Here is an 18,836-nt window from a genome sequence, read left to right as displayed (position 1 = left end):
GGAGAAATATCGATAACCTCAGATATGCAGATGACACCACCCTTATGGCAGAAAGTGAAGAGGAACTAAAAAGCCTCTTGATGAAAGTGAAAGAGGAGAGTGAAAAAGTTGGCTTAAAGCTCAACATTCAGAAAACTTAAGATCATGGCATCTGGTCCCATCACTTCATGGGAAATAGATGGGGAAACAGGTGGAAACAGTGTCAGACTTTATTTTGGGGGGCTCCAAAATCACTGCAGATGGTGATTGCAGCCATGAAATTAAAAGATGCTTGCTGCTTGGAAGGAAAGTTATGACCAACCTAGAGAGCATATTATAAAGCAGAGATATTACTTTGCCAACAAAGGTCCGTCTAGTCAAGGCTATGGTTTTTCCTGTGGTCATGTATGGATGTGAGAGTTGGACTGTGAAGAAAGCTGAGCACCAAAGAACTGATGCTTTTGAACTGTGGTGTTGGAGAAGACTTGAGAGTCCCTTGGGCTTCAAGAAGATCCAACCAGTTCCATCCTAAAGGAGACCAGTCCTGGGTGTCCATTGGAAGGACTGATGCTGAGGCTGAAACTCCAATACTTTGGCCACCTCATGCGAAGAGTTGACTCACTGGAAAAGACCCTGATGCTTGCAGGGATTGGGGGCAGGAGGAGAAGGGGACGACAGAAGATGAGATGGCTGGATGGCATCACCGACTCGATGCACATGAGTTTCGGTGAACTTCGGGAGTTGGTGATGGACAGAGAGGCCTGACGTGCTGTGATTCATGGGATCACAAAGAGTCAGACACGACTGAGCAACTGAACTGAACTCAGGGACCTAGCAGTTCAGGGATTGGGCTTGTCCTTGAAGTGCACAGAGGACACACGTGTAATCTAAGGACTCTCCCTGCTCCTCCTCCACCTCAGGGGCCTCATTTGGAGCCATGACTGAAAGGGCCACCATCAGGATGGAGTAGCAGGTCTTGTGCAAAGTCATTACCAAATTGTAATCTGGGTACTCTGAGGGGCTCTTGGGCAGTTCCCCTGTTCCATCCCTTCCAAAAGTAGCTGGGGGCACAGATGTGGCATTGCTGGATGTGCCCTCTCCACTGGGACTGCCCTGCTCGCTGGGGAGATGGTTTCTCCCAGCCCGCCTGACTATACTGCCCATAGACCAAAGGCCAGAGACACAAATGAGCACCAGCTGGGGGTTCTGTGAGCAGGTGGTGTTCCCTTGTGGACTTTCTTGCCTGCCTCTTGGGTGTACTGGTTTTGGTGGAGTCGAGGAGAGTGTCCGGTTGCCACCGTTCACTTCTTTGTCTTTATGGTTGCTGTTGCACTGGCAGTAGGCTGAGCAATTGTTCTGGGGTTGCCTTTCCTCCAGATGTTCTGCAGGAGAGGCTTGTCTCTCTGAAAGTTGGAGTTGGGATAGATCTGAAAGAAATGAATCACTTTAACCATCAGGTGGGAGAAGAGCCCTTCCTTGCTGCCCTCCTCCCCACCACTATCCCAGCCTTGCCTAACTGTGGAGACAAGGTCTCTTCATTCCTGGCAGGTTATGAGACCCTAGCATGTTGCTCCCTAGAGCTCCCCCCAGGGCTGTCTTTACTTGAGGTGTTACTGGCCCTCTCTGACATCAAGTGGCCCCTCAAGGTTTGGGGTCACCCCTGTCTAAGAGGGGTGGGTCCTGTTTGGATCCTGTCTAAGAGGGATGGTGGAACACAACACATCCTGCTTTCTCCTCTTTCCTTAACCACCCTCTCATGAGAAAAATTTTTCCTGGAAAATGAAACCCATCCAGCACTCAGCTCGTCTAGTCTTCCTGGAAGGGCTTTCTATGTTACCATCATCATCTTCTTCCCTGCAAAGCGACCCAAAGGGTGGATTTTACTGAACTCATACAGGTTCAGTTCACTGATGAAACTCTTGATGCTGTCTGTCTCGAAGATCTGGTCCAAGCCTCTGCGCTGGAGGACTTCCATCTGGGAGAGATCTACTTCGATGACCTCATCGTTCCAGCATGTAGAAGTGAAGGCTGCATCCTCCACGATCCTCCAGAGCTTCCTGGGGAAGGACAGCCTGAGGATGACATTGTTCTCTTCCTCAGCTGTTTTTGGGTTCAGGCCCTGTGGGGCGGATTGTCTTGGAGGTGTTGATCTTGGCTCTCGGGTTGCTCACCCTGCTTCTCCAAAACCTCCCCTCAATCCACGTTTCGATCTGCGGAGGAATCACAGGAGTCCCCTGCTGCAGGTTCCCCATCAGTTGATGGGGCCAGCTGGGCTGCCTGTGCCTCATGGGAACTCTGACTAGCCATGGAGCCAGTCTAGCTCAGGAGAATTCTCTACCCAAGCAGTGAATGCTCAGGGCAGAAGGGCCTCTCAGACCAGGGTCGGGGTGCCCAATAAATACTGTCTGGAGATTCTAGAATCTGGATCCTGGGACAGGCAGCCAATTAAGTGATCTGCTTCCTTAAATGATAACAGTATTTACTTTTGAGGATGAAAGTGAGGTTCAGGAAAAGGGTCAAATATGGACTTTTGCTTTTTACTCAGTTGTATCATTTAATATTATAAATATTAGATAAATGTTTGTCCAAGTAAATAAAAGGATAAATATATGTGACTTACCATTCAAGAGGGCAAACAACATACAAACAATACGTGTAGAATGATCCCATTTAAATAAACCATATTGTATATGTATATATTTATATGTATGAGTGTTAAGGAATAGGCAGAGTTCTGAAAGGATGTTCACTGAGAGGTTGACAATGTTATTTGTGAAGGGAAGGGGACAGAGGTGAGAGTGTGACACTATTTCTTCTCTATTCTTCCCATTGTTTGAACTGTTAAAAAGAAAATATAGTTAGGGAGCATGGTAACTTTTTATGTGTCAACTTGGCTAGGCTATACTGCCCAGTTGCTTGGTTAAACATGTCTCTAGATGTTGCAGTGAAGTTATTTTTGCATGTGATCAACATTTAAATCAGTGGACTATAAATAGATTATTCTCCATAATCTAAGTTGGCTATATCCATACAGTTGAAGGCTTTAAGAGAAAAAGACTGAGGTCCCTCAAAGAGGAAGAAATTCTGCCTCCAAACTGCCTTTGGACTCAAGTTGTAAAAGTAACTTTTCCCTGCATCTTCAGCCTACCTGCTTGTACTGAACAATTCAGAGATACAGATATGGATATAGATATGTGTGTCTGTGTGTTTCAAACACATTCATTGGAGCTGAAAAGGCCTGACTGGGAATTCCAGCTTCCTCACTTCTGTGTTCTCAACCAATTAAAATTAAACTTTATAGGTTTCTATTACTTATTGGTATATACAAGGAAATAATGGAAATAATTATTTTGCATACTCTCGAAAGTGACATTCAGTAGCCTGCCTGGTTCCATTAGAGCCCATTATATCAACAACTCAGCCACAATGCCGTTTATTGTGATTAAAAATGTTTTTGATTTTTTTTTTTTATTCAGTTTTTCAGGTCGTTTGGCCAGACAGAATACTCCTTACAGAGATCTCTAGGATGAGCGCTGAGGTGAGCCCAGGACAGGCTGGTCCCTGGGCCTTGCCTGCCACTTAGCAGATGGCCCAGCCAGGCTCCTGACCTTGGGGGTGTCACTTTCCCTGAGTCTTGCACCCTGAAGCAGAAGGGGCTCCTCAAGGGTCCCCAATGATGCCACAAGTTTCTGATCAGCAGCTGAGTATCTCTAGCTCCCGATCCAGGGGCTTGTTTCTGGGCCTGTGGGCCTCTCTGTGTGCTGGATGCCTCTCCACCTGCTGACGCACAGCCCAGTCCCCAGCCTTCCCCCATCACCCCCTGGTCACTGTTCCAACGTCGGGGAGTTTGGACCAGAGCAGAGAGGAAAAACACTAAGCGGTTTCCTAACAACACGTTTCTCTCAACCACCCAGACACAGCAGGGCCAAAACAAGTGGCGACACCATCTTATCTATCGTAAAGGTCAAATTCCTGCAGACTCTCACTGAGTCCAGAGCAGCACTGCACGAGAGGTGTCCCAGCACCCCGACCCACACCAAATTGGCAGAACACCCCAAGATGGGGCCAATTCAGACTGAACCAGATGGGCACATCCAGGGTGCAATGGTGACTGGATAGTGTCACCATGTGCTGGTCTCTTGGTCACCTTTTGAAAGCCCAGCTTGGACAGGCCTCCTGCCCAAGGGGGATCAGGTGCTGGGGGATGTCCACCAGGAAGATGTCCTTCCGGCCCCTTCCAGGGATGGGCTGCAACAGCCAGCGGGGATTGGTGAGCACAGTCAGGTACTTCTGTCGCAAGTCAGGCAACAGGGCTTGATTCTCCAGCTCCTCCACCTCTTCAGGATCTAGGTTTTCTGGGCACAGCAAAGTGTCCCCAATGTCCACGAGACCTGTGTACAAAGACAGGACACAGAATGAGAACAAGGTCATTGAAAGTCTTGCCTGCTAGAGACTAAAATGTATCACAGCAGGGAACCAGGGTGAACTGAATCCTCTGGCTGAGCATTTCAGATGGGCTCACCTTGGCAAAGGGAATTTGGGGCAAGGACAAGCGAGGGAAGGAGCGAAATGAAAGGGAGAGGTCTGGTGCTTCACGAACCCACCAGGCCACAGGCAGCTCTCAGTCTGCCCACTGCAGGCCACAGGGACAGAGCAGGAAGGCCCTGACAAGGAACCTGTGGATATCAGGCCCTGAAGCGATTCACCAGCGGAGTTGTTGCTGTGGGGCCTCACCCTGGGGAGTCAGGGGACTTGCTCAGGCCTGGCTGCAGGCAGTGGCAGTGGGGAACCCAGGCTGGGTGCTTTCCTGCCTCTCATGGTCTCTGCTGGGCACACAAACACATGGGGACACACACACACACACAGAGACAAGTGTCACATGCAGACCTGGACCTGCCTCTGCCTCAGAGCACAAATGGGGATTGAGGCCCAGACTGGTGGTAAGGGACCTTGGGCCATCGTTTCCCAGCCAAGGGACCCTTGCTGCTCCTCTGAAGAAACCTCAGCTCCCCCCCACCCCTCTCACCAACTGGTTCAACAGAAAACAATGCAGGGCAGCATCAGGGCCACACAGACAGCATGGGGCAGGGTGTCACTTGCCTGCAATCACTCCACGGCCGAATTTGTCCCCGTCCTGCAGCAAGGCCTGGATCTGGGCGGGGCTCATCCCCAGCCTCTGCTCCAGCAGCTCCCGCCAGGCTGCATCCTCCCAGTCCCGGTGAGCGATGTGGACTGCCAAGGTACAGTGCTGGTGGCCACGTAGCACGGGCCGCCACCGCGTCTCCAGGGTCTTGACACCGTTTAAGATGAAACCTGCATAAGGCTGTCGAAAGGACAGACAGCCGAACTTCATCTCCCAGGGCTCCTAGGGCCTCACGTGGCTGCAGAAACACAGAACCACAAAGGTCAGAAGCCTGACACAGTGGCCTGCAAGTTCACAGCCATGGGCTGGACCTCAGCCCCATGTGCCCAAGCATCCTCCAAGCCTGCTGACACAGAATCCGGGGGATCAGAGAGGGCTGGCTCTTTCTATCCGTCTCCACATGGTCCACAGATAGGGAGGTGGTGACCTAGAGGACCCATCCATCACATGGAGTTTGTGGGGAGGTCAGGAAGGAGGGCAGGGCAGTGGGAGAGAGGTACATGGTCAGAGGCACGTGGTGAGTTCCAAGACAGAGGGACTCGAAACCCTGGGAGCACTGAGGAGGGAGGGCAAGCCCCCTGGCTTCACAGCCCAGTGGCTGGGCTCTGGTCCTCTCCCAGCACGGACAGGCACTGTCCTGGGCTTAGCTTCCCCTACCCCCAGCCACCATCCCACCCCTTAGCTCCTGGTCCCATCTCTGCCCATGCTCTGGAGATCTCCATCTTAGCCCAGAGCTGCTGAGGGCAGATCCATGCTAACCAATCTGGCCTTGGCCCTGGGGTGCCCTGGACCTCAGACGGCCCTGCCAGGTATCTTCCCCACACCTTTGGCAGCCACATTCCTCCCAGTCCTTCCCACATCACTGCCTCCACTGTCATCAGATGCCCCAGCCCTTGCCCAGAGCCTAGAGAAAGAACGGAGAGCAGAAACTACTGGGACTGGCATGCTCCCTGTCCTCGCCAGGGCCTGGGACGGCATCATGCAGGGATCACAGAATTCAAACCCCAAATTATCTGCTATGTTACTGTCACCTTGTTTGACACCTGAGGAGGTGCTGAGGCACAGAGTCACAGTCCATGACTGCAGGGGACCTGACTACACGTACCTCCAACCCTACTTCTTTCCTTGTACCTGGAAGTGGGTCCCTGTTCTCTGGAGGGGAGTGGAGGCGGAGGATCAGAGCCATGGGCCTGAACCTCACTATTCTCAGTACCTCCGAGGGAGCTTCCGTTTCCACGTGGCTGTGAGGATGGGGACAAGGTCCTGGAAGCACCCAGCCCAGGGCATTCTGGGCCTTTCCTTCCCCTAGCATAGGAGAGCCACAATTCTCCCAGGCCCATGAGGAACCACATGATATGGTTCACAGCCTGATGGCCTGCTCTTCTCGCCCCTGGATTCACCCCTGGTAGCCATGAAGGCCATCCTTCCAACCTTGGAACACTCCGGTCTGTTCCTACCTCAGAGCCTTTGTAGGGTGTGAGGTGTCACATTGTGTCCCCTCAAATTCAGGTGCTGGAGTCTCAATCCCAAGTACCTTGGCATGACCTTACAGACAAAAGAAAGATCTTCACAGAGCTGATCGAGGTTAAGTGAGCTCATTAGGATGGACCCTCCTCTTACAGGACGGTTGTCCCTATACAAAGGACACATTTAGAGACAGACAGGCACACAGGAGAACTGAGGTGAAGAGGAAGGCGGAGCTCTTCAAGCCCAGACATGCCCACCATGGCCAGCAATGCCCAGAAGTGAGGGAGTGGATGGGACAGACTCTCTCTATAGCCCTCACAAGAGCCAATCTCAGCTGACACCTCGACCTCCACTGCTGGCCTCCTGAACCAACATGGTTTGTATTTAAGCCAGCCGGCCTGTGTGACCCTAACATGACTGCCAGCAAATGAAGCCAGAGGGTCAGCCCTGTGTGGACATCTCTCCGTAGGGGCAAGGGGGGATGGCTTCTCCACTCCCAGCACCTTGGGCACACTCTTCCACATCTGCACATCTATTTTCATGCATTTGTTTTCACGCCTATATGGTGTCTGTTTACACCTCCCAGTGTTAGGGGTCCCACAAGTTACTGATGCTTCCCTCCTGATGGAAGGGTAGGGAAAACTCATTCTGCCAATACAGCCACTCGACATGACCACACACTCACTGACTGAAGAGTCATGCAGGAGGTGGCCCAGGGAACAGGGCACACACCCGAGGTGCTAACACACACTAGCAAATGGCCTTCCACAAAGGCTCCCCTTTGTCCACTTCACCAACCACAGGCCAGGGTGCCATGTTCTCACGCACTGGCTAGCCCCGAGCATCATCATCCTGCTGAACTTCTGTCGACGTGCTGGGTGACAAAGGGTCACCCTCTTCACTGGGTCTGGCTTGGTTATCAGGGAGCCTGGCTGTCCCCCTGGGGCATGGCCATTGCTATGTCTTCTACTGGGGTATGTGATTGGATCCCAGGCTTGCCCAGTTTCCGCCACTCAGTGTCTCAGCCAACCCAACCCCTTTCTCCTGGGCGCCTCTGAATCTCACCTGTGTGGGTGGAATCCCTGAGCAAGAAGGGGCTCAAGCTTTCCCACCACTCAAAGCAAGGGTGCCTGCTTGGTGGCCAGAGGTGAAAACACTCTTCCGCCTGCTTGTCTGTGCGTCTTCACCTGCACGAGGACCAGAGGAACAGGGAGAAAACCACCAGTGAGAAGACAGCAATGTTGGACAACAAGCCACCATGCTCTCCTTGGCAGAGGCCTCAGACCACGGGGACCCAGGAGGGCCCAACTGATGAGAAACACACATGCAGGTTCCCTCAGGGTAGGTTCTGCTCATCACAGCAGCTGGCCTGTCCTCGTGTGACTGGGACAGGGACCCCCACAGTGCCTCAAGGGTCAGCACAGAAACCCATCCCCCAGGAGTGATGGTGATTTACAGCCCAGAAGACTGGAGCAACTACGAAGAGAAAATGATTCCTCCCCTCACACTGCCACTCTGGAAGGATCCAGAGGCCGGCACAGTCAGTCGGCCGCCCTCCATGGACTCCTGGTTGGGCCCCACCAGGAGGGGAACACGTACAAGCAGCTGAGCTCTTCAGGTCAGGGCCCGATGTGGGGAGCTCACAGGGGGCGGGGAGAGGGGGCTCGTGTAAGGTCACAGTCCAGGAGGCAGGAGCAGGAGGCTGGAGGGCAGGTCTGCTGGCATCGCCAGGACACATACGTGGAAGGAAAGCAGGCGGGGACTGTGGCCGTGGAGGGAACCGGAAGGTCCGGCTCGGTCCCCTGGCAGGGGCATCTGGTCCCAGAGCCTGGAAACCCGCGCCCGGAGGTACCGTCTGTGCACGAGGCAGGTCCCACCCTCCTGCAAGTAGAGCGAGTCGCGGGCGCTTTTTTGGGATGGCCGGGCAGCGGCCACCAGGCAGGACAGTAGTCCGCCACCGGGACCGCTGTCAGGTGACGGCGCCGGTTGGCCTTAGTCCAGTCGCGCCCACAAACACTGAAGCCCTTGATTTCCGGTGTGTATGGCTTCCGTACTCACGTAAGCACGCAGTTACATAGACACGCATGTACGAACAAAGGCGCTTTCTCTCGCCTGCCCTGTCTGCTAGGAGACAGAATAGGAGCCTTCACGCGGGAGGAGTCTCGCGACCTGTGTCCTGGAGCGGGACCCGAGGGAGGGCCAGGAAGTGAGCGGTCGGGCGGAAAAGGGGAGGAGATGGGAGGAGCAGGACGAGGAGTCTGGGGCTGGGTGAAGAGGAGCTTCGGGAGAAGGAGGCGGGGCGGGGCGGGGTGGAGCGGAGCGGGATGGAGCCACCGGGCGAGCGGAGCGGGGCTTCCTGTCCCTAGTGCTTACTGTGGGCCTGGGGAACCCACGGAGGCTGGGCTTGTCCAGTTTGAGTCCGTACCATAGGCGTCCAGTCGGCGAGACTCGGCGAGAGTCAATGTGACCGCGACCCAGTGTGCTCAGCGACTGCATCTGAGCTTCAGGGGCCAGGGAAGCCGGAAGAGGCGCAGCCTCTGGGCGGAGTTCCCCAACTCTGGGCTGAAAGCCCAGGCTGGCTCCCCTCCAAGCCACTCTGGGGCTGCTGGCCCATTGCTGAGCAACAGTCTGTCTTTTTGCAGATGCGAAGGGAAATCCTCAGTTTCCTGCTGCCCCTGGGACCTGAGATGTCCCAGATAAAAGAAGCTTCTCTTTCAAAAATGTTTCCTGTCCTCTTCCTTTCGTCTGAGGGCTCAGCCCACCCAGGGCAGCCCCCGACTCTGCTCCTGACCGCCGCCCTCCCTGCTGTGCCCCAACCTCCCAAGTGCCTGATCAGAGTAAAGGATCCTCTTCCTGTCCCCACTGCTACTAGCTGAGTTCAGGCCTCATGGCCTGGGGCCAGTGCTGTCAGCCTAGCCCCCCACCCCACCCCCGCACTCGCCTGGACCCCTGCTGTCTCTCCTGCTCCAGCCGGAGTTGCACACACTGTCGGTTCTGAGTCACATCGCACACACATTCATCCTCATCAATCCCGGGTTGAAAGCGCAGCTGAGCCCTCTCCTGTTTTAAGTCTCAACCCGTCCATGGTGCCCTGGGCGTGTTCTGGTGGTCTGGGGTCTTCTTCCTCCTCACCCAGCACTCTGGGTGGCTGTGCTGGTCCTACACTCTGTGCAGAGCTCATCCGGGACCCCACACTTTCTCATGCAGTTCTGCCCCTGGACTACTGGCTCCTCTTGTTCTGACAACCTACTGTCCTCCTTCCAGGCATGACTGTAACATCCCTTTCTCCGTCTGCCCGAGTGTCAGCTGCTCTCATCTTGGAGTTTTTGGGCGCCCTGCCTCTTCCTGCTGCCCACCTTTGCCCCCCTCTTCTTCCCAGGCTGTGGCTGCTGGGCATGAGTCTGGACCCCTGAGTGTCGCCAAGCCCCAGGAAGGTAAGGTCAGTGTCTACCTGGTTCCCATTAGCCAGGCACCCACATAACTGCTGCCATGGGAATGTAGAGTTGGAGCAGTGCTTTCTCTTCCAGCGTGCAGCCTGCTGTCTCCTTGCAGAAGCCTGCCAGCCACGAGTTGAGGGGCGAGGCTGCCTCCTGGATCTGAGGCCTCAGCACTGTGGGTACCCGAGCAATCACCACATCCAACTCCCTCATGCTGGCGCTCTGCACCTCGCCCTGAGAGTGGTTACCAGCTGCCTCCAGAAACCCCAGAACCTCCTGGTAGTGGTTTCAGATCGTGAGGGAGGGTCCTGTGAATGGTGGGTGGGATCCTGCTGATTCTCCCGAATCCTGGTTTTGAACTAGACCTTGCCCAGTAAACTGGACTCCTATGAAGTGTGGCTGCTGATGGGGCAGCTGTGAGGCCCTGCTCCGTGGTTTTTCTCCACACCTGTCCCTTCCCTGCTGCTGGCCCCAGCTGTCCTCACGCGCCCACATGTGTGGACCGAGCCATGGGGAGTGCTGCCTCCCACCTCACCTGGGTCTCTGAGGCTTGGTGAGGGTTCCACTTTCCTCCTGCTGTGCATTTACAGGCAACACTGACATGGGACAGGCTCGACCCAGATTCTCAGTTTTCCTCATGTCCTCCTTGGCCGATGTGTTTTCTTCTCTGAAATGCCTGTTGCTCATCTCTCTGCTGAGCCATGTGTCCTTTCTGTGCCAAGTTGTGGGCGCTTCTTTTGGGGTCTGAGCATTCATCCCGCCCTGGTGTTTGTATTGCAGATTCGTCCTCTTCTGTTTGTAGGCTAGCAATGAACTCAGTATTCACCTGGTCTCTTGGAGCCGTAAGTGCCCCACAGGTCAGTGTGTGTCTGTCTGGCCCTCCTTCTGGGAGCCACCATCCACCCCCTCATAACTGGGCCGAGCAGTCCCCAAGGAGATGCTGCCCTGGGGTCCAGCACTCTGCCCGTGAGAGAGGGCTCCTTCATGTCCATGTCAGTCCCTTGGTCCCTGCCTGGCTTTAGTCCCGGGCCTTGGACTCCTGCACATGGGACAAGCCCAGGGGCAGCCATGTAGCTCTGGGAGGTCAGCCAGACCTATTTCCTCTCTGTTCCCAGGGCAGGTCCTGTTGTCTGCACCCTTCTCTATACCACCCAGATGGAGGGGCCAGCCTGAGAACCGGACGTGTTTCTGATTTCATCTCAGTTCCACTGCAGTTCTTTGAGAGGACACGGCACACATGGGACCTGCGGACACGGGTGGCCACTCTGCTGCCGCTACTCAGGGTGCTGTATGCCAAAGGGCTGGGGCACTGCCCAGGGGGACCTTCTGTGAGCCTCTGGCACTGCCCTGCTCACATTGACATCACAGGCCTGTATATCACGTTTGACACAGGGGTGGGAGATGCTGGTTTATGCATGTCCATCATTCCTGAGCTCTTGGGTCTATGTGCTCTTCACTGTCCTCTGTCTGGGCAGGTTTGGCCAAAACCCGAATGCCAGACTGCCCAGCACTGGAAGAGGCTTCCAGATAGCAGGTTGCAGCCCACTGAATGGATCCAGCTGTTTAGTTTGTGAGATCAAGGAGTAGGAAGGGAAGACTGGAGTGTGCATTGCTATCCCATACCCATGGTGAGAGGACTTCCGTGAGTGGACTCTCGTGCTCTGGGCGGGAGCCCCGTCTGGCTACCCTTTGAGTACTTATGTGCCCACCGTGGCGACTTGGCCAAGCACAGAGAGGGTGTGAGGAGTTAGGAGCAGAGAACACCCGTGAGGTGCTACCAGAAGTGAGAAGTTTCTCCAGTTGATGAGTGGGGCGTGTACCATCCCCCCTCCCCCACCGGCATTTTCTGTGCATTTCTCTTTTACTTAATGGAGTTCACTCGATGGAGTTCTGTTCAGCCTTACCATCTTTTCCTCACATCACATGTTCCCTCAGGTTCTGAGGGACTCCTCGACAGACGTCTCACTAAGTCCTGCACCTGGCTCTGGGGGATACTGCATTCCAGGCTCTCTCAGCTCAAGACCGACTGACAAATCCTCAGGACTGGCCCTGTGTCCCCTGCCCCTTGAGCCCCTGTGCCCAGAAACCCCAGCACAGTGGGTCCTTTCAAAGTGGTTGCAGAGTCAGAGCTAACCATGTCTCTCACGTTGGTGTCAAGTTGACCCTGTCTAGCAACCTCCACCCCTCTGGTGGTTCTACCACCCCATGTGGGGTCACCAACACAGAGCCCGACGTCCCTTTGGGAGGGGCTGGGGTCATCTCTGTGTCTGTTTGTCCCTATTCGTCAGTGCGACCTGAGAACTGGCTCGGGGGCTGAACCTGGACGAGGGATCTTGACCTGTTTACTGGGGCAGCTGCCCTTGGCCTCAGTGTAGTTTTGGACTGTACCTTGGTCAGCTGCCCACCTCTTGAGCCTCTGGGAGGCCACATTTTACTGACCACCTGCCCTGCTCTGTGGGTCCAGCCTCCTGGGTGGCGGCAGACCTTGTCATGGTTCCTGGGTCCTGGCTGCTCAGAGCGACCGCGTGACCTCTGCTGCGGCCCCTAGGTAGTGGTGACGGTGGGTGGAGGGTGTCGTCTGTCTCCTCCATGACAAGGCCCATCAAGCCCGGCCTGTGTTGCACAGTGACTTCACTCTGCTTGGTGGCCAGGCAGTAGGTGACCAGCTCTTCCCATGGTTACTTGGTTCTCGTGCTGGTAGTGCTGTGGGTCCTGCCACAGATTGGAGTGGCCAGCTCCCGTGCTTCCTGGGACAGAGGGCACATGTGGGGGAGGACTCTGGTCCTGTTTGTTCCCTTGGGGGTGGGGGGGGGGACACCAACTCTTAATGGGGTGGAGGAGGTGGGCTGCTGCTACAGGCTCAGAAGTTCAGACATCTGGGATATCCCAGTCTTCTGCACCCTGCCTCCTGGTCTCCTTGGCCCTCGTGTCAGGGATGCAGGTTTTCCCAAGAGGACCTCCAATGCCAGCGGTTCGGGCCTGCCTTGGCAGAACGTTCAGTCTCTTTGAGGTTCAGCCATTCCTGTCGAATCCTGCCTGAAGCTTTGTCAGCTATTGGGGAGACCCTGCCACCTGCCTTGGCTCTCACTGTTCTTCACCCTGAGCTGGTCATCTGCCTGTAGAGAGCAAAGCAAAGAAGTTACTTCACTGTATTCCTCCCACGTTCCACACACCTGGATCTTCTCAGTTGCTAGGGAAATTCCTCTCCCCCTGCCAGCCCAGCACAAGTTCTAGCAGCTGGGCTGTGGCCTTGAGCCCAGGGCTGAGTGCACACCAACTACTCCCAGGATAGGTCCTCATAACCCGTGGGGCAGGGCATGTCAACCATGTACCAAGGCCCCATCTCACCACCTCTCCTTGGACCACTCCAGGGCCAGCCTTCTCGGGATGGGTCCTTCATGAGGCTGTTCCCACGAATTGAGGGTGGGGGGAGTGGTGGCACTGGCTGGGGACTCACCACTAAGGGGACAGGGAGCAGGCAGGGGTGGGCAGGGCATCCCTTCACCTGTGATGTTGACCTGACAGTTCCTGCCAGCCTGTCGGGAGGTGCAGAACACAGACGGGCGTTGGAGGTGTCCACGGTGGGCTCCAGTTCTTGGGCCCTCACAGTGCCTGAGGCCTTGTGATTGCTATTGACCAAATGGGAGAAGTGACACCAGGAACTGGTGCCTGAACGGTGGCTATGTGTACACACAGGACGTCAAGTACCTTTGCTTGGGTGGCACTACGCTCTGCCCTGCACGCAGCCTGGTGGGAGGGGCTCTTGGTGTCTTTTGCACTAGACAGCTGCTGGGTTGGCAGGAGAACTGCTTCCAGTGCACTGGCCACCTGGCCATCTGCTAGCCCCAGTGTAAGCACAGGCTGATGAGAGAGGGCAGGTCTGGATGTCAGACCTCGCAAGGCAAAGCACATTCAAGACCAAGGATACACGTCCTGAAAGAAACTCCTCCACTGTGCAGGGTGTCAGGTGTCCACTCACCCTTGCATCACTCAGGGCTGGGAGGTGAGGAGGCTGGAGTGCATCTTCCAGGCAGATCTGTAAAGAGCAGAGCCTGAAATGTGTCAAGAGGTTGGGGAGCATTAAGTGTGGGGAACCAACCACTGATTCAAAGGGACGGACAATGGAGGGCCATCTGGGCTGGGTCTTATAGTGAAGAGGGTCTCCTTGGCTGGGAAATGGGGGAAGGGCCCCCAGAAGGATCAGACCCATGAAGGGAACAGCCCAGGAGTGTAGCTGGACCAGACAAGTTTGTAGGAGGGGCCCCAGCCTGACACCATCTGTTCAGGTCCCCAGAGGGAAATTTGGCAAAGGATTTCTAGAGACTCTGATGTGCTGTGAAGTTTCATCCATTGCTTACAGAGGCAAGGCTGTGTGCTGGTATTTGTAATCCTACCCAGGTAGGCTGGGCAGACTCTGGTCCTCCACAGAGGCACTGTGAGAGGAAACACACACTCTGCTCTGCCATCTCAAACCTGGATTGATCTGTAACACCACCACTGCTGGAGTATGAGTCTTAGTAAATCACTCCCTCTCTGAATCTCCATTTCTTTATCTGAAGGATGAGCGCAATGTGAAATGTCCCCATTAGGAGTAATCCTATTTGTTGGTATATCTGATGGGAGTGAGAAGTCACGGGATGATTCACATGAAAGCAATCTAAACCAGAAAGCACCTACTATGAGTAGTGATTGAAGAGGCATCTCTTTTCCCAAGAGAGCTTTCCCCAGAATGAGTGGGAATGCAAGTGTGTACTTTGAAGCCTGCAGCTGGGAGACAGGGAGACAGTGAAGAGCCTCCAATTAGGAAAGGAGGAGAACACGGACACCATCGGCCCCCAGTCCCAAAGGTCCTTTAGGATGTGGCCTAGGTTGGGACTTGAGGGCCATCAGTGGATTTCGAGTAAAGATGTATATAGTGGCCCCTGGGGACAGAAGGCAGTGTGAGCTAAGTCAAACTGACAGGCTTTGTGAACTGGGGGCTGTAGCATGACCAGGAATCCATAAAGCTGGGAGCTTCTTCCCTGAACTGCAGGAGTCAACATCTGCCTCCTGCCTCAGGTCCATGATCTGCTTTCCACCATTCCATCTCCCAGAACACTTCAGCAGCCAAGTGTTTTCACCAGCTTGACCTAAACACTTTTGTTAGTAAATCCAAAAGTGGATGATATGAAGAAGCTATTTATAGTATGCCGAGTTTTCCCTATGTAGCCCACTTGGTATTAACAGTCTCATTGTTTGCTGCAGCCATGTCAGTGCGTTTGCCAGCCCCTGCCAGGGTGTCGATGATCTCTGCCTCCCTGTTAATGATTTCTAAATCCGTAAACTCTTGTGGCCCCCAAGGCTTTTGGACAGCATTAGGCACAAGTGATCCTAGCCCCAGTAAGAGCCAACACTTTCAGAGGACTGACGGAGGCCCAGGGGTGCTGCATGTGTTACCTTCCTCCAGCCTTCGGCCTGCAGGGGTGCCCTTCCTGGGACAGGCAGGACTGAGGGCCAGCCCCAGGTCAACCTGGGTGACTACACACCCCACCATCTGCCAAACTGCCTCAGGATGTGAAAGCTTTTCGTGCCAGCCGTGGTCTTCTGTGGTAGAAATGGGAGGAACCTAGAGCTAAAAAGAGGAAGGAGCCTTGGCAAGCACATGTATTCACTAGTTTGTAATTCTGGGCACCTGTCCACCATCTTGTTTCAGGACATCCGGAGCCTGGTGCGGTCTCCCAGTACAGACCCACAAAACCTGGGTCCACCCACACAATTCTGGGGTGTTAACATGATTCAGGAGTCTGGTTTGGGGATACAGGCAATGACACCGGAAGCTCAGCAGCATTAGGCTCACCTTGTTGACTTGCTTTCATAGCACACTTCTCAAGCACCAAAAGGAAATGCAGGTAGAGGAGACGAGCAGAAAGGGCATTGTGCTGCTGCTGGTGCTGCTTGCCCTGCTGGGCGGCCCCCTCTGTCTCAGAGAAGCCTGTGCATTAACTTTGGACAGGATGGAAAGCTGCCTTTAGGGAGTGGCACCCGGGCCTCACTTGCTCTGTGCTTGGTAGCTAGTCATATTCTTAGGATTAACCTGGATCCTAAATTGCAAAGGCCAGGTTTTGTTGAGCAAAATTGTGGCTTTTCTGCCATCCCATGATCTGGAAGCTGTCTCTTGCTTGCCCACCCCGGCTTCTGTGCCCTAGTGACCCTCCAGGTTCCCTGGTTACCCCTGAGGGTGTATGGCCAATTAGCCTCCCAGCACAGGGCTGAACAGCTCAGATCAGTGTCCTTGCCTGGGTCTGTCCTTTGCATTGTGGCGTCGTGGCTCAGAGGCCAGGGTTTAAGATCTTGAGCCGGTGATGACCCTTTTCCAGCTTCAGTTTTCACATCTGTATGCTGGGTGTAGTAACAATGCACAGTCGCTAGTACAACAGGGATGGTTCCATGAGTTGAAAGGCTGGGATAAATTTGGTGTGCAGATATGTTATAAAGAAGAGAACCAGGAATACTGCCAGGGTCTTTCATCTGCTTTTGGGAACTACCATTGGCTGACAAGGGCAGAAAAAAGTACTCCATGCCACTTTTCTTCAGCCTGCTATTGCATCCCTCTGGGGTTTTGGGGACTGTTTTTAAGCAGCTTGCTGTTGGCATAGCAACATCGCTGGGAGACATATCAATAACCTCAGATATGCAGATGATACCACCCTTATAACAGAAAGTAAAGACGAACTGAGGAGTCTCTTGATGAAAGTGAAGAGGAGAGTGAAAAGCTGGCTTAAAACTCAACATTCAAAAAACTAAGATCATGGCATCTGGTCTAATCACTTCATGGTAAATATATGGGGAAACAATGGAAACAGTGAGAGACTTAATTTTCTTGGACTCCAAAATCACTGCAGATGGTACAGCCATGAAATTAAGAGACACTTGCTCCTCGGAAGAAAAGCTATGACCAACCTAGACAGTGTATTAAAAAGCAGACATTACATTGCTGACATAGGTCTGTCTACTCAAAGTTATGGTTTTTCCAGTAGTCACGTATGGATGTGAGAGTTGGACTGTGAAGAAGGCCGAAGGCCGAAGAATTGATGCTTTTGAACTGTGGTGTTGGAGAAGACTCTTGAGAGTTCCTTGGACTGCAAGGAGATCCAACCAGTCAATCCTAAAGGAAATAATTCCTGAATATTCATCGAAAGGACTGATGCTGAAGCTGAAACTCCAATACGTTGGCACCTGATTCTAAGAACTGACTCATTGGAAAAAACTCTGATGATGGGGAAGATTGAAGGCAGGAGGAGAACGGGGTAAAGATGATGAGATGCTTGGATGGCATCACTGACTTGATGGACATGAGTTTGAGCAAGCGCTGGGAGTTGGTGATGGTCAGGGAAGCTTGGCATTCTGCAGTCCATGGGGTCACAAAGAGTTGGACACGACTGAGTAACTGAGCTGAACTGATGGGCCCAGATGCTATGCTAAGCAAATTACACATACTGAGTGGTTGCTATAGATTTGAGAATACTATTATGCCCACTTAACAGATGAGGAAGCTAAGGTAACAGGTAGTTAAATTGTAGTGACAAGATTTAAGCCCAGAACCTGTTGACCTTTTTAGTCCTCTGACTCACCATGAGACTCAGCCAAGTGACAGTGTCCCTGCTGCTCCAGGGCCCTGGCAGGCAACTTGAAGAAGCGAGGTCAGCGGGTGCAAACCACAAGGAGTGAGAGGGCTGGAACACATGGAGAGAGCACGATCTAACCCAGGAGGAGCTGCCACTCACAATAGGAGGGTGTGCAGGTCAGGTGCCAGGCCTTTTGACTTGTCCAGAGTGGCCCAAAAAGCTGAAGTTCAGTAAGAGGTCTCCTAGTTTTTGAATGTTGGCTCCTTATTTTGTAAAGGCACTCTCCATGCCAGTTGCCTACACCTGCACTCATGCAGACCCTACAGGTGGCCCTCTCCTTCCTCCACTGCACTGTCTCCACACGATGTTGCACCTGCCAGGGGTTTGCTCTCAGATGTTAACCTGTCTGAAAGTGCTCCCGCCTCGGCTCAGACTGTCTGCTTGTTTTCATGAAAGCATACTGTTGAAGAACAGAGACAGACTCCGGGAACCCGCATGCTTCCATGTCTCCTCCTGCAGTTTACTCAGCTCAGTGCAGACTGCACCTCCCAGCTTTCCCATGTCCTCTCTGTAGGGATCAGTGTCCTCTTGGCCAAAGTTCTCCCGAGGCTTTGTACCGTGCCTGGCTGTATCCTTTCTTCCTTTTACCTGGTCCATTTCTCCTCTCTCCCAGTTACACAGTCAGCCTCTTGGGACAAGTCCAAAGTCTAATTACCTCACTCTTCCCATCTTCCCCCAAGTCTGATCTCAGTGCTTAATAGGTTTAACTTTCAAATATTTGCTGAATTAAATATAAAAATTTCAGTAAAGATGAGGCTTGTCCTCGTATTCTTATTAATGACAAGGCAGGTTTGGTTGCTTTAATAAAGAACTAAAAATGCAGTTACTTTGCCATTTTAAACCTGCTTTCTCATCTAATAAGTATTGTCAAACCTATAGGAATCACTTAATAGGTGTAGATTGCATAGCACAGCGCCTGATGCAGAAAAGGCACTCAGGAGAGGTCAGTTCATCTTGTTGTCACAGCTTTCATGACTTAATACAATTGTTTAGACTCTTTTTGATGCCATGAACTGTAGAACTCCAGGCTTCCCTGTCCTTCACCATCTACTGGAGCCTGCTCAAACTCATGTCCATTGAGTCGATGATGCCATCCAACGATCTCATCCTCTTCAGCTTCAACATCAGTCCTTTCTATGACTATTC

The 18,836-nt window shown here is 53.3% G+C and overlaps 1 protein-coding gene and 1 pseudogene across 1 annotated transcript; both read right to left on the bottom strand.

The window, feature by feature from the left end:
• Positions 1-712: 712 nt before the first annotated feature.
• Positions 713-3,329, bottom strand: LOC102174100 (annotated as a pseudogene).
• A 172-nt stretch (positions 3,330-3,501) lies between these two features.
• Positions 3,502-8,952, bottom strand: LOC102174372 (protein CXorf40A). The gene is made up of 5 exons (XM_018044552.1): positions 8,330-8,952; positions 7,655-7,776; positions 6,580-6,667; positions 5,080-5,360; positions 3,502-4,370 (listed from the first exon to the last, which is right to left on the bottom strand). The coding sequence occupies exons 4-5, from the start codon at positions 5,330-5,332 to the stop codon at positions 4,123-4,125; spliced, it is 501 nt and encodes a 166-aa protein (XP_017900041.1). The 5' UTR covers positions 5,333-5,360; positions 6,580-6,667; positions 7,655-7,776; positions 8,330-8,952; the 3' UTR covers positions 3,502-4,122.
• Positions 8,953-18,836: the final 9,884 nt, after the last annotated feature.

This window comes from Capra hircus, unplaced genomic scaffold, assembly GCF_001704415.2.
Source record: "Capra hircus breed San Clemente unplaced genomic scaffold, ASM170441v1, whole genome shotgun sequence".
Taxonomy (NCBI): Eukaryota; Metazoa; Chordata; class Mammalia; order Artiodactyla; family Bovidae; genus Capra; species Capra hircus.
The sequence above is the reverse complement of the archived record's forward strand: the minus strand, read 5'-3'. Positions and strand labels throughout refer to the sequence as shown.